The 13,151-nt window shown below is 45.2% G+C and overlaps 1 protein-coding gene across 1 annotated transcript in view; it reads left to right on the forward strand.

Moving 5' to 3' along the window:
* Positions 1-13,151, forward strand: part of cdc73 (cell division cycle 73, Paf1/RNA polymerase II complex component, homolog (S. cerevisiae)) — a 64,889-nt gene that overhangs the window by 11,383 nt on the left and 40,355 nt on the right. Inside the window, exons 8-10 of the mRNA XM_064338521.1 lie at positions 414-512; positions 1,620-1,698; positions 5,608-5,672. Of these exons, the coding sequence (XP_064194591.1) occupies positions 414-512; positions 1,620-1,698; positions 5,608-5,672 (243 nt within the window). The remainder of the gene's footprint in view (positions 1-413; positions 513-1,619; positions 1,699-5,607; positions 5,673-13,151) is intronic.

Raw genomic sequence — 13,151 nt, forward strand, 5'->3', positions numbered from 1 at the left:
CCAGAATAACTTCAAAAATATAACTTAATTTCCTCGCCTGCTTCATACTTGGTTGTGGTGAAAGTCATTTGTCTTCACAGAGCTCTCTCTCTCTCTCTCTCTCTCTCTCTCTCTCTCTCAGTGGTAGAACCAAAGTGGAGCGGTGTATTTATTACCAGGCGACAGCTGGGTTAATTATAATAAATAATGTCAGCATTTCTTTGCAATGCGGGTGACTTGATTATCAGCACAGAACCGCTGCTCTTGGAAGTGTTGTTGAAGGGGGGTGGGCAGGAAGGGGGGTGGGCGGGGGGGGGGGGGAAGCACACACACACGAGGGCAGGGAAACTGCTGTAGTTGTGACTCCCTTCCCCCCCCCCACCAGGGCACCGAGGATCAAATATGAATTCATTAATCACTCTTTGTTATTGCAGAACTTCTCCAAGAACATCTTCGCCATTCTGCAGTCGGTGAAGGCGAGGGAGGAGGGCCGGGCCCCGGAGCAGAGGCCGGCGCCGAACGCCACACAGGTGGTGCGTACGACATGTCCCCCCCGCACTCCTCGTCCGCCGCCCATTCCTTCATTTTTCTTACTTTTTTTTTTTCCAGTACATCACATTACATTACAGGCATTTGGCAGACACTCTTATCCAGAGCGACGTACAACAAAGTGTATAACCATAACCAGGAACAAGTGTGTTGAAAACCCTAGAGGGAAGTACAGTTCCAAGTGCAGGGAGCGAGCGCATAGTTTAACTTGGACCCTGTAGGTTATTCTGATCAACATAAACAAAAACAGCAACAAAGCGGTCTATGCAAATAATACAGGCAATAGTTGAGTAGGCAGGAGTGCAGTAACTAAGTCAACTAAGATAAACAGCTTACCTAGCTACAACCCTAAGATTACACAGTCATTTTTGGCATTGAAATGGAATCTTTTTTTTAGTGTGACGCAAATTATTTTTAATTGAGGGCAGCTTGTTTTTCCTCAGGTCTCATTATCGCGGTTCATCATACATGTCTAATTGCGGCTTGTAATGACGGGGGAAAGAAAGAAGTCCTTATTTAGTGCTTTTGAAAAGCAGGAACTGACATGACACTGTTGGGTCTCTGCTGAGCTGCTCTCTCTCCTATGGTGTTAGGGCTGGCATGTAGCCTTCTGATGTCTGTGCGTTGCATATTACAATGCTGTCAGATAGTATTCATGAAATATGTATATTAAACTCTTCTGGAGGACGTGTTTCCAAAGAGACCTGGCATTTGAGGTAGGCTTTTTGCTGAGGCGGGTCACATTAAGGCATGGTTTCAACCAACACGGTTTCTTTTCCCCCTTTAGAAACAGTTTCTGAGTCCAGCAATCGGCAAAATAAACCCCTTAAACTGGGTATCTGAAAACTGTTTGGAAAACCTGCATTCTTTCCTTTATTTGCCAATCAAAGTTGAAGATAAATGCACAATGAATCCTGGCCTACGTTTCTAAAAAAGGAAAACCACGTGAAAGGAAACACGATTAACCTATTCGGATCAACCAATGATATTGTTTTCTCGCTGTTGACCATATATGGCCATTGCCTGTGTTTCTTTTTTCGAGATTTCCGAGTTGTATCAATTGTGTGCACTTTCTCCCTCCTTCCCCGTAGGACCCGTCCATAAGAAACAAACAGCCCGTGCCAGCCGCATACAACAGATACGATCAGGAGAGGTTCAAAGGGAAAGAGGGTGAGTGCTGTGTGTGCTCATCTAACCCTACTTCCTCCCCCTTCCTGCCCCCCTCCATGCAACCAGACTTGAAAACCATTTCATTCAGAAATTTTTCGCTGTAAGGGTACACATGTATATTTTAAATGAGAACAATAACGTAGTCGAGTGAAGAAAATAAATGGCCCCCACTCTCCCCTCTGTACAGTATATAGAAAATCCAAGGAAATCATGTAACTGTGATCTCTTATTTTAAACCTGCATGAAAATAGCATCCCCTGTGTGGGATCTTGTCTATTGTGGTGTGGGATGCAAGTTTTATTTCTTCCTTATCTTTCAGGCGGTTTAACAAGTTAAAGTGCATTTTTTATCATTGCTGTATGCATTTCTTTCTTAATTTGCTGACCTCAGGATGACATGTGTCCTGTAATATAGAGTAACCATTAGTCCAATAACTTCAAATTAAATGCAGATTGCAATTGATTCCCCCTTTGTATGTATTGTGGCATTCTCTAGCACGTAGTTTAAAGGCTTCAGTTGAGACGACCTCATCAGACCTCAAAATAAATGTTTAGGGCAAGCCAATATTTCTTGGGGCACGAAGGCCATATCAGAAGGCAAAATCATATTTGACATGAGAGCAGACTGGCTGAAAAGAACACCGCAAACGCTCTTATCCTTTTCCAGCAGTCAGAAGTCACAAGAGGAAGGTGTATGCAACTGCTAATCTGTTTAAACCAGAGCTGTTTAGTCATACCGTAGAAACAAACAAACATATGGCAGGTACTTGAAGTTGCTCATGTTGTTGATTTAAACCAAAACAGATTGTTTTTAGCGCAAAATAAATAAATCGTTTTGGAAAGTCTCTGATTATCTGTAAATGGCTGTATATTTCTAGACATACATTTCTATTTATACTAAAGGTGGCTATCTGACGTTTATCGATTGCTGAATTGATCACTGAAGAAGTTAAAATTCTTTCTGAGTTGAGCTGTTTATCAACATTACCAAATATAGCCCTGCAGCTTAAAAACGTTAAAAAAAAAACTGCACGACAGGATCTGCAAAGCTGACTTCAAAGATTTCTTTCGTAGATACTCTCTTGTTGATGTAGCTATACATGGCAGGCTTATGGTCGAAGTGAATACTGGAGTGTGCAAAGGAAAATTGCAGGGCGAGAAGACTGCTACCCAGATGGAAATACTGTTCATCACGGCCAGCACGCCATAACATTGTTCATGACGGCCAGAACTGTTTGGTTTTGTTACGAGGCTACATCTGTACGCCACCTTTAATCTCGTGGTGATGTGGTGAAATTTGTAAATGCCATCTTCTGAAGGATGGTAGTTTTGGTCCTTCTTTTTTTTTTGTCAAATTTGAAATTTCGAGAGCAAGAACTCCTGCCAGTCAGAGGTGTACATGCACAATGTAGAGATTATTCTTTAAAAGGGCAACGAAATGCAATGGAAGCCAGTTTAATACAGCCGTTGCATGGGGTACTGGGTAGCGGGTTACATTGGGCAGAGCCTGCCTGTGCCCAACATCCACATGATCCCACCCAAACCTGCCCGACAAGCATTGGCCACATTTTTAGACCGGACCCGATAGAGCCAGGTTTTTGAAATAGCAAGCCAATAGGACCATACAGCCCAGTTGAAAATAATATGGTGTTCTCCGCAGCAAAGCCGCCAGTGAAGGTGCTTGCGATCACTGGACAAGCAGGGGAACCAACTCGGCTGTCCTCCTCTTGCGTGAATCTAGCCGTGAATCTAGCTTGCAAAAATGAAGAAAATTCCCGGGTTGTTCGGATATGATATACATTTACATGTATACAAATTAATTTGTTAGGAACAATGGGCCTCGTGTACAGTCCATTTACAACTGCGTGTAAGGACGTTTCCTAGGTAGGACATTTACATTTCGGCATTCATCATTCACCTTATCTGTGTTTGTTCATGGTCGTTTCCTTATGCAAATCACATGAACAGGATTGCGCGTAAAATTTAGAAACGGCCAGCATTCATCATCTCATGCACCTGGGATATGCACAAAAACAAAGATCTGCACACGTGTCATGAATCTCTTACTGTTTTCGCAAAGAAACATTTTTAAGAACAAAAGTAAGAAAAGCAAAAGAAAAAAAAAAAAAAGAAAAGGTTTTTGTGAATGAGGCCCATTGTTTCTGGATGAGGACAGCTGGAAGACATGGATCACCGATTCAGGAAATTTGGGCCAGTTAAACACACAAGATTGAGGGTCGGCTAGCTAACCATAGCGGGCCGGGTAACCTGTACCCTCCTCTCGTACCCTAGCCAAGCCGCGTCGAACCCTGGCTCCGCCAAAGATGCTTATGTCCAGAATTGATGGGGTACAGCTAAGCTCATTATTTTGTTTTACCTTGTGCTTCGGGTTTATTTATAGAATCTGTGCTTTAGAAGAGATGAAAAGCCAGTACATTATATAAGCAAGTCTTACCATTAATTTTTTTTTAGAACTTCATATTTTCTTTTTGCAATACTTTATATTAGTGGCAGTCCATGCTTTAATCATTTGGCAGCCCTAGATTAAAATGCTCACCCTCAGCTAATTAAAAAAATGTATGTATGCACTTGTGTGTGCACGTCTCTCTCTGTATCTCTCTCTCTCTTTATATATATATATATATATATAATGTATATATGTATGTGTATGTATATATATATATATATATATATTATAAGAGAGGAAGGAGTGTGTCTAGTATGAATAATGGAAAGGCACACTCATTCCCTCTCTGGATCATAACTGTGCAGAGGACAGGGGCTGGTACATGATATACCATCTTCCCCCAGTGATTAATTTTTCTGGACAGAGAAATGACAGCTAACTAAAAGCAGGCATATAGCCCATTTATGCTAGTTGCATTTAAAATGTATATGTAGGGGGATGTTCAATGAATGTCATTTTGGAGCGGCTATTTTCTGTCAGGTTTCAGAATGTGTCATTTCCTAAAACCTCGTTTGTTTTCACGTTGAATGAAATGGAGTTACATTCTCTACACAGTATCATAACACCGATATTTCTGTATTTGTTTAATTTTATGTAGTTCAGTGTTTAGTAATGCCCTGCTATCGCTCTGTAATAGCAGTGTAGCTAAGTTCAACCTAATGGTGTCCTTTTTATTGCATTGTGCACCCTGTGTGTGTGAATACTCATTTGCTTGTGTTTCCGTTGTCTGTGCTCTTGTTCTGTTGCATGCTCTGAATGGTACCTTCTTTTGCATTCACATGCTCAATATTAGTTAGCCTTCACTTATCATTCAGTTAGTTGTGGTGTAGTATGATGTACCTTTGAGCTTACAACCGAAACAACTAAAAATTTAGTTGCATTGTTCATTAGTTTTACTGTAAAATGTCCTTGTTGCATATTTTAGTGCAATCACCATCTTTGGGCTTGCGGTAGGTATGTCACTAGTTCTGTAGCTACAGTCTATAATTGGATCCTGGTGTTAAATTAATTCACACGCACATGCAGAACTAAATTGCTGCTCCTCTCGTGTTCTACATGTTTGTCACGCACAGTGAGTGCTCTAGGTTTTTTTTTCTTGAGCAGCTGCTCACAAGGGGGGTGTTGTGGAGCTTTCTCTCTCTTACTTTTTGGCGTCAATGTCAAGAACACTTCACATTAAATTCTGTTAATCTGGGCGTAACAGTAGCCATCGATTTGATGATTGGCAGTGAATAACTGCTATGCACCGTTACCGCCAATATCAAATCTAGCTGATAAATTTGCTGGCTATCGTATCTTTGCAAGGCAAGTAGTGATGCAAACAGGAACGGGAACTGATAGATGATAATCTCCCAACAGGACAACATGATATTGCGGTAGTGATGTGATGGGGGGTAACGAAAAAGGGTCACCAACCTGTGCACATTGTCTTGCTTTCAACAGAGACCGAGGGCTTCAAGATCGACACCATGGGGACTTACCACGGCATGACCCTGAAGTCCGTGACGGTAAGCCTGAAAGCTTAAGGTTCTTCTGCTTGCTTTCTGTCGACAAGCCCGCCCTCTTTACTCCCTCTTCAGAATGGAATTGACCAATGGCAGGTCTTGCGGACCTGCACGCTTAGATGCGATAACCCTGTATCGCGGCTACAGCACGAGGCCAGCACAACCACATTGTCATAAAGGAGACTGGAATGGTTGGTTGAGCGATGTGAATCGCGTGCACACATCGCATGTGCGCGTAAAGCGGTGTGAAATCAGATTTCCTTTTCCTGCCATCTGCCGTGGTGAATTTTGTGGTGAATGACTTTCAGATTTCGAGAAATGTCCTTTTCAAGAAGCATTGCAAGATAAACATTTGCTTTGTATTTCCCTCTGCGTTTTTTATGTCTTTTAATTTGGTTCTTGTAGGAAAAGGTCAGCTGCCAGCAAGCTTAGATTAAAAACACGCTGATCTAAGCAGTTACACGAGTCCCGTAGAGAGAGTGGCATCAGATGAGATGGTCCTGTTCCAGTTGTAATTTGTTGCTTTTAAAAAATTTTGTGACACTAAAACAGAAATTGGGCAGTTTCGCCCCCCCCCCCCCCCATTTTATTTGCCGTCTTGTTGTCTCTGAATAGCTTGGTAATGTATCACCTTCGGCCTTTACGCGAGCAGCTTTTGATTTATGTGGCCATGCAGTGCGCGGTGAGGAAATATACGTATGGTTTTTTGTAAAAGTCTGCTCTTTTTTTGCGTAGTGCTACTTTGTCATGCCGCACTTCTATAGACGTTAGAGTTTTGGTTTGGCGGTTGCAGTTCATTTATTAGGAAGCTGGTGTTTAAGAATCGTGGTAACGTAATGAAACATTGATTTAATTTTCTTTCAAGAAGCGGCTGTCTTTATGGCCAGCTAACAGACTTGGTGAGAGAGAGAGAGAGAGAGAGAGACCAAGTGGTTTACAGCTCCTGAGATGATTGTATTGGCTGGAAAATGAAGGTGTCTTGCCGTAACTCATACAAATTTTATCACGGGCATGAAAAATATTAATATTGTTTTGGGGGAAAAAAAGCTTAACTTAATTTGCAATGTGCTTCTTGAGTCGTTTGCTGACTGTTGTTATCATCGGGCTTAATTTTCTGATATTCGTCAAGAAATTGTGCAATGAGAGTTGAAATGTCTTTGCGTTAGTTTTGCTGTGATTGCTCATTTCTTACACTTGACTGAAAATGGCTGCTTTGCATTGTTGTCGGGGGCGACCCCGCGGCATCCTTGAACTGCGCATAATACCGCGGCAACGCGAGCACCGGGGGCGGAGTGGCAGAGTCTGTGATTGATAAGGGGAAATAAGCGCGGGGTTCTGATGGATAACTGCGTACAGTGATGGTGTTCATTGACCTCCCGCTGGCCCCTAGTCCATTTTCGTGCCCCCCCCCCCATCACCCCCACCCCCCCCCCCCCCACCCCCACTCATCACCGCCCAACACTTGTGTGTCGCAGGCGTGATTAATTACCCTCCGCGGGTTTCGCGGCTTCTCGTACGGAAGCCCTCCGTTCCATTAATCACTCCCGGAGACAGCGACGCATTCATCCCGGTTCATAACCGCCTCCGCCGTGCCAGAGGCGCAAGCGGGGCCCCGGCCAGGTCCGTCCGCTTACCTCGCCCCGCCCGCCAACCGGCCGCCAACCGGCCACAGCGAGCCCCCGATCATTCCAGATGTCGCCGTCTCACTCCTCCTGTCCGTAAACCTGGTAAATACTGCATTCTAAATACAGCCCCCCCCCCGCCTGACCCTCGCCCCCTCTGTGAGAATTCGGATTAAGGGCGAGCGCCAACTGGACTCGCGTCCCAGGCTGCCGTGCCGCCCCCCCGCCAACGGCAAGCCCGTGCCAACCGCGTGTGCCACGGTAGAAGGGACGGGAGCCGCTCGGAGCTATTTTTGGTCGTTTGTTTTTTGTTTTTTTTTTAAACGAGCAATGGGGTAGAAAAATGTGCAGCAGCCTCTCAGAGTCGCTACATCTGAAGAAGACTGAGCTGCTTTTTATTTATTTATTTATTTATTTTTTGCTTTTTAAGTGGCACGTTTGACCTCGCAGGTTTAAGATTTTTCAATCATTGTTCGGAGATGACGCAGCCTGTCGGAAGCGGTCGGGGTCCGGAGGGTAATGCAAAAGCGTAATTGAGGGAGGCGCGGTGTGGGCGGCGTCCGCGGCGGGCCCGAGAACATCTCGCTCGCGGCCGAGCCGATTTCGCCGCCAGTCTGACGTGTTGCTTATTTCATTACCGACTGAAGAAGAAAGAGAAAAAAAAAAAAAAGAAAGAGGAAAGGGGGAGGAAAGCAGCCTGTGTCGTTTGGGCCTCCATTTCACTTATCTGGATCCTCGCGATTGGTCTTTTAATTGAAGTGGGACGCGGCGAACGCGGCCGGGCGGCAGCATCAGTCGCGCCGGTCAGGCTGGGGCCTGGATGGCTGAGAAATGGATGATTCACTTTTAACGAACCATCCAGGAGCGAGTCCTCACTCTTTTTCCTTCTGAAACTCCTCGGATAATTCTGCGAATGTCAATTTCTACTAATTTTGTCTTAAGGGAGTTGCAAAGTGTTCCAAAATGAGAAATGTTTTACCATGCGTTCTCATATTTTAAATTATCGTACGTCCCAATCTCTCTAATTCGGAAACTCAAATTGTTATTAGTTGTCTAGTTTTTATAATTCATGCGTAACTTGCCTGTGGTGGCATTTGGCATGTGCAGTTCGGTAAATGACAACGCCGGTTTCCTGGTGAATGCCGGCGGCTGGTTTCATGTTCGGTCGCTACGGAGTGGAGGTGTTCTCCGGATGCAGCGGAGATCTGCGCAAAGCTGTTTTTAAACAGGAGAACAGCGCGTTCCTATTCTCAAATTTTACAAAAGCATATTCCGGCGCGGAGCTGCGAACATGAGACTGACGTGTAATCTTTGCAGCCTGTAGTAGTTTTGCACCCCCAGCCCCCCCCCCACCTCCCACGTGAAATCACCTCCCCGCCCCCTCGCTCCCAAAAGAAATGAGCCGCGTCTTCCGGAACGTTCTCGTGGAGAACGGCCGTCTTCCCCAGCGTGCCCGTTCCATCTTTCCCTTTTATTAATGTTCCCCTTCTCGGGGGTTAGCAGCTAGGGGAACAGAGTGCGCGTCCTCAGTTCTCAATACAGCTCCTTGCTTATTCATTTGCTTTCCCTTTTTTTCCCTCTTCCCCCCCCCTTCCTTTCCCCCCGAGGGAGGACGGCTGGGATTGTGCGACCGGACTTGTTCCTCCGCGCGGCGGCGAGGGGCGCTGAGGGGATTTGTCGGCTTTTTCTTCGGGACCCTAATAACGTTTGACGCTCCCGCGCCGTATTTTTAACCGGTGACGCCGACAGCGTTTCTGCTGGGAATCGGTCACGCATTAGGAGCCTTACCTCGGAATAAAGAAATTGCATATTGTGCTCCCCTTACCCCCCCCCCCCACACCTCCCCCCTCTCTGGGCCTTCTAGAAAAGACTATGCTTCCTGTTCGGTTGTGCAGGTATTGAGTGTGGCTCATAACGGGAAATGTGCTGTGAACGAGAGCAAGCGCTGAACGGGGAAATGGGAAACGGGCATCATTCAGTGCCGTGAGAATTATGCCAGTCCGCGGAATGGAACCTGGCCATTTCCCTCCAGTCCAATGAGAATGAAAGGTGATTTTTTTTTTTTCTTGGTGAGGAAAGGCTTTGGATTTGACTTGAGCGATGAAGCATAGTGTGTTAACACATTTTTTGAATGCAGAACTGTTTTCGAGGATCATACCTTTTAATCGTTTCCACTTCGTAAAAGGGTCCATCTTGTGGTTTGGCTGAACGAGTGAAAGTTTGACGTAGACAAAACGTAAGGTCCTGTTGATATTTCTTGGATGGTTAATGTCAGCGTTGATGGTATTCAGATTTTCACGCCAGCATTGAAACATACCTCCACGTTAAGGTTTAGCAATTTAATGGTGTCAGCTGAAAAATGCTGCCGTATTAACTCGTTTATATTTGTTCAGTACCTACTCTTGATAAATCACTGCATTTACATGGCCTATGTTATTGTAAATAGTGGAGCAGCAGTGGGATTTAGGTGACCGTTTATAGGCTTGTTTATTTCTGCATGACAATTGTATGGTGAGTGATTGGCAACATGTTGCCTCACATTCCTTTTCCCTTCATACAAACGGAAACATATAGGCCTAAGCGTAGCCTAAACATTTAGGTATGGCCTTGGCTATTGGCATCTGGCACAGATTTCCCCCAGTTGTCTGCTACATGTCCCATCCCCAGGGATATTTTTTAGCTGCAGATCTGTTAATTTTTATTTGGGTTAAAAGTGCTGTTCATTTTCCAAAAAATTTCCATATTTATGCATATGCATAAAGCTCCTTTAGCTTTATCAAATTTCCAGGAAATTACTTGCCATATTCAATGGCTGGTTTGACACAAATGGAATCTTTTGTTTTTCACTGTTTTCATCGAAACCCCAAATGTTGACCCGGAACGAGTGTACCAGTAGCCCAGTGAAACAACTGAAAATGAAATAAAATGACATGAATTTGAAAGGTGTCATTTCAGAATTTTGTGTAAAATGCAGAAGTCAGCGTGTCACGGAGGGATGCAGGTCAAAATACGCGACTTCGGGTCGCTCTAGGTTTTGGCGGCTAAGGAAAAACGTGCTTTAAAATGTTCATTTTAAGCACCCGCGCTGATAGAAAATTCCGTTCCTTTACCAAGACCGAACTCCGCATATTACCATATTACATTTTTTTTTGGTTTCCCTTGTGTGCTGTGAAGCCAGTGCTATCGCACTGGGGCTGTTGATGTGCCAACTAAGTCTTTGGTCTCCATCTTGTCTCTTAAGCCCCGTCTCACCCGCTGGCAGCTAGGATGGGTTGTTGAATATTAGCGGTGGTTTGATCCGACCGCATCGCGCGCTCTGTGTTTATCGCGATGTCATGTTCGCAGACAGCAGCAGCGCTTTTCAAAGGGATGCTGTGTAAAGGAGCATTTAATAATACATCCGCTCTGAAAATGATGCACTTACGGACTGAAAGGTACCGAAATAAAACAGTCTGATTTTTTTATTTATTTATTTTTTACGTGCCATGTTTAATGGCATTACCGGATACAGGCCCAAACCCGGTCAACAAATTTGCGTTCCCCATTAGTTACATAAAATGAACGTCAAATTTAATCTACATGTAGACGCCGGCTCGCGGTATGATGGAAATCCTCTTGGGGATGGAATTAGTCTGTGGATTCGCTCGATCTTTGCGCGCGGGCGTTCGTGAGCGCGTGCGTGCGTGCGTGCGCTCGCGTTTGAGTGATGTTCCTGCTGAAAAGGATTTCCAAGCTTGTTTATCTGCGCTTTTATTGAGTTAACCTGAACCTCACCTCTTTTATTAAATCTGGGGATATTTCAGCCCTCCGCGGCCTAAGAGAGTGCCTGCTGGAAAATCCACGCGCTGGAAGCGAGCCACTCGAGGAACAGCCGGGAGCAGGCTAGCGGGGGAAGGGGTTGCCAGCCCACCGTTCTCTGTGATCTATCCTAACATTACCTGAAATGAACTGCGCCCACCATCCGTCATGAGAAAAGGTTTTTTTTTTTTTCTTCCTTCGCCTCAGAACCATAAAGCGATTTGGGGAAATATGAGTCATTCCCCCTGGACCTTAGCACTTACGCCGGAAAGGACGTCTCGGAAAGGTCAGGGCATTTGTCGCCGCCGCGGCCGTCACCTCACGGGCGGGCGGGCGGGTGGGGGCCTCGAGCCCGTCCGCCGAACCAACCCCAACTGACCCCGCCCACCCCTCCACCCACCCCCCCCCCGCTCCATCACGGCCGACGTTTCGATCGGTTTCCTCGTTTCCCTTTAGCCGGGTTAGCGCACAACCCCCGTCGCCTGCGCCAATCGGTCAACAGCCCCCCTCCCTCCATCCCCCCCATCCCCCTTCCCCCCCCGCTCATACATCAGCGCGTTCTCCCCCCCCCAGCCCCGCTCACTCCCGCGTTATTAAAACCGCCGCGCCGCTCCGCTCCGCTCCGCTCCGCTCGCGCAGGAAATCGATGTTTAGAATGCGAGCGGCTGTCCTCGCGCGACTCCTCGCGCGGACGGCGAAATTAAACAGGCTTTCCTCCCCCGTCGTTATTACTTCGGGAGTTATTTTATTTTCGTTTTAAGCTTTGTTTGTTCGTCGTCGCGCAGCCCAAAGGAGCGTTTTTCGTTTCCTCAGCCCCTCGGGGAGAGAATCCTCTTGTTCCCGTCGTCTCTCCAGCTTAATTAAAATTGCTGTTCTGCTCTCCTTTCTGCTCCGGAGACACTGCATAAAATCAATATCTCAAGTGTGAAAAAACTGTCGTCATGCGATTCTGAGCAGGATGCAGAGATGAAAGATGTTTTTTTTTTTTTTTCTTTTTTGCCGGCCAGTATTGTGGCTTTGTAACAGGAAGGAGTTGGATTGATTTTTCCCAGGCCCTTCGGCCCTGAGGGATGGACTCCTCTATCTTTTATTTTATTTTTTCCTCTTTTCTTCGTTGGCTGACTGACATTGTTTGATGTAGAAGAAACCACATTCTTGGGTTTTGGAGATAGGATATAATTGTGTGTCTAATGTGTGTTTGAGTGGTCAAATATGGACTATGGGTAATTTTTTTGTAAGTTACCTTTTTTTCCTCCTGTACTTTGGTGGAAAAATGACAGAAATCCTGGAATCTCGTATGTGGTTAATAATCTTATGTCCCTGCCTGACAGAAATTTCATCCAACTGCTTGCTGTCTTGTTTGGTTTTGGGGCTCCTCCCTCTAATAAATTATTCTGAGGTTTAGTAGTACATTTCTTTAGAATTATGTCACACTTTGTCCCACAGCCTTGGCAAGACCTCAATTCCCAAAATGGCAAATGACAAATAATGAAATGTCACGTACAAAGGGGGGGCACTCTTACCTCTCCCCTAAATGTTGACCTTCACACCAGGCACTTGTCAGATCCTTAACAAAGCGGTATGCCTTCTATAACTATAATTAGCTGAGGCACTTGTTTCGGCAGTCACATTGGCCTACACTCTTAGAATGAACATGTGCTGCTAATGCAGCCCTGCATTGTTTTGCTCGTTAGCCTTTTTTCCTGAAATAACCGCATGAATAAGGCTTGTGTCACATGACCTGCCACTGTATAAAGGGTGCTATAATGTATGTTGGAGTGATACTCTCTTGCTTGGGCGGGCTACAGATCTTTCAAAGTGTGAAGTGAAAAGTAGCCTATATTAACGTGTGCATATTAACAGCTCATAATATAATATTCGTAAGGTAATGGATATTATTTTTGGATCTGTGACTATTAAAATCCTAACATTATCTAACCTGTTGATGAATGTAGTACAGTTAAATAATAATACAAATAAGCAAGCCCTTCTTCCTTCCCACAGTAGAACCCGTAACCTGAAAAAACATGTTTTCCTCAAGGTGTAGGAGTTGCATAGATCA

This window comes from Anguilla rostrata, chromosome 6 (assembly GCF_018555375.3).
Source record: "Anguilla rostrata isolate EN2019 chromosome 6, ASM1855537v3, whole genome shotgun sequence".
Lineage (NCBI taxonomy): Eukaryota > Metazoa > Chordata > Actinopteri > Anguilliformes > Anguillidae > Anguilla > Anguilla rostrata.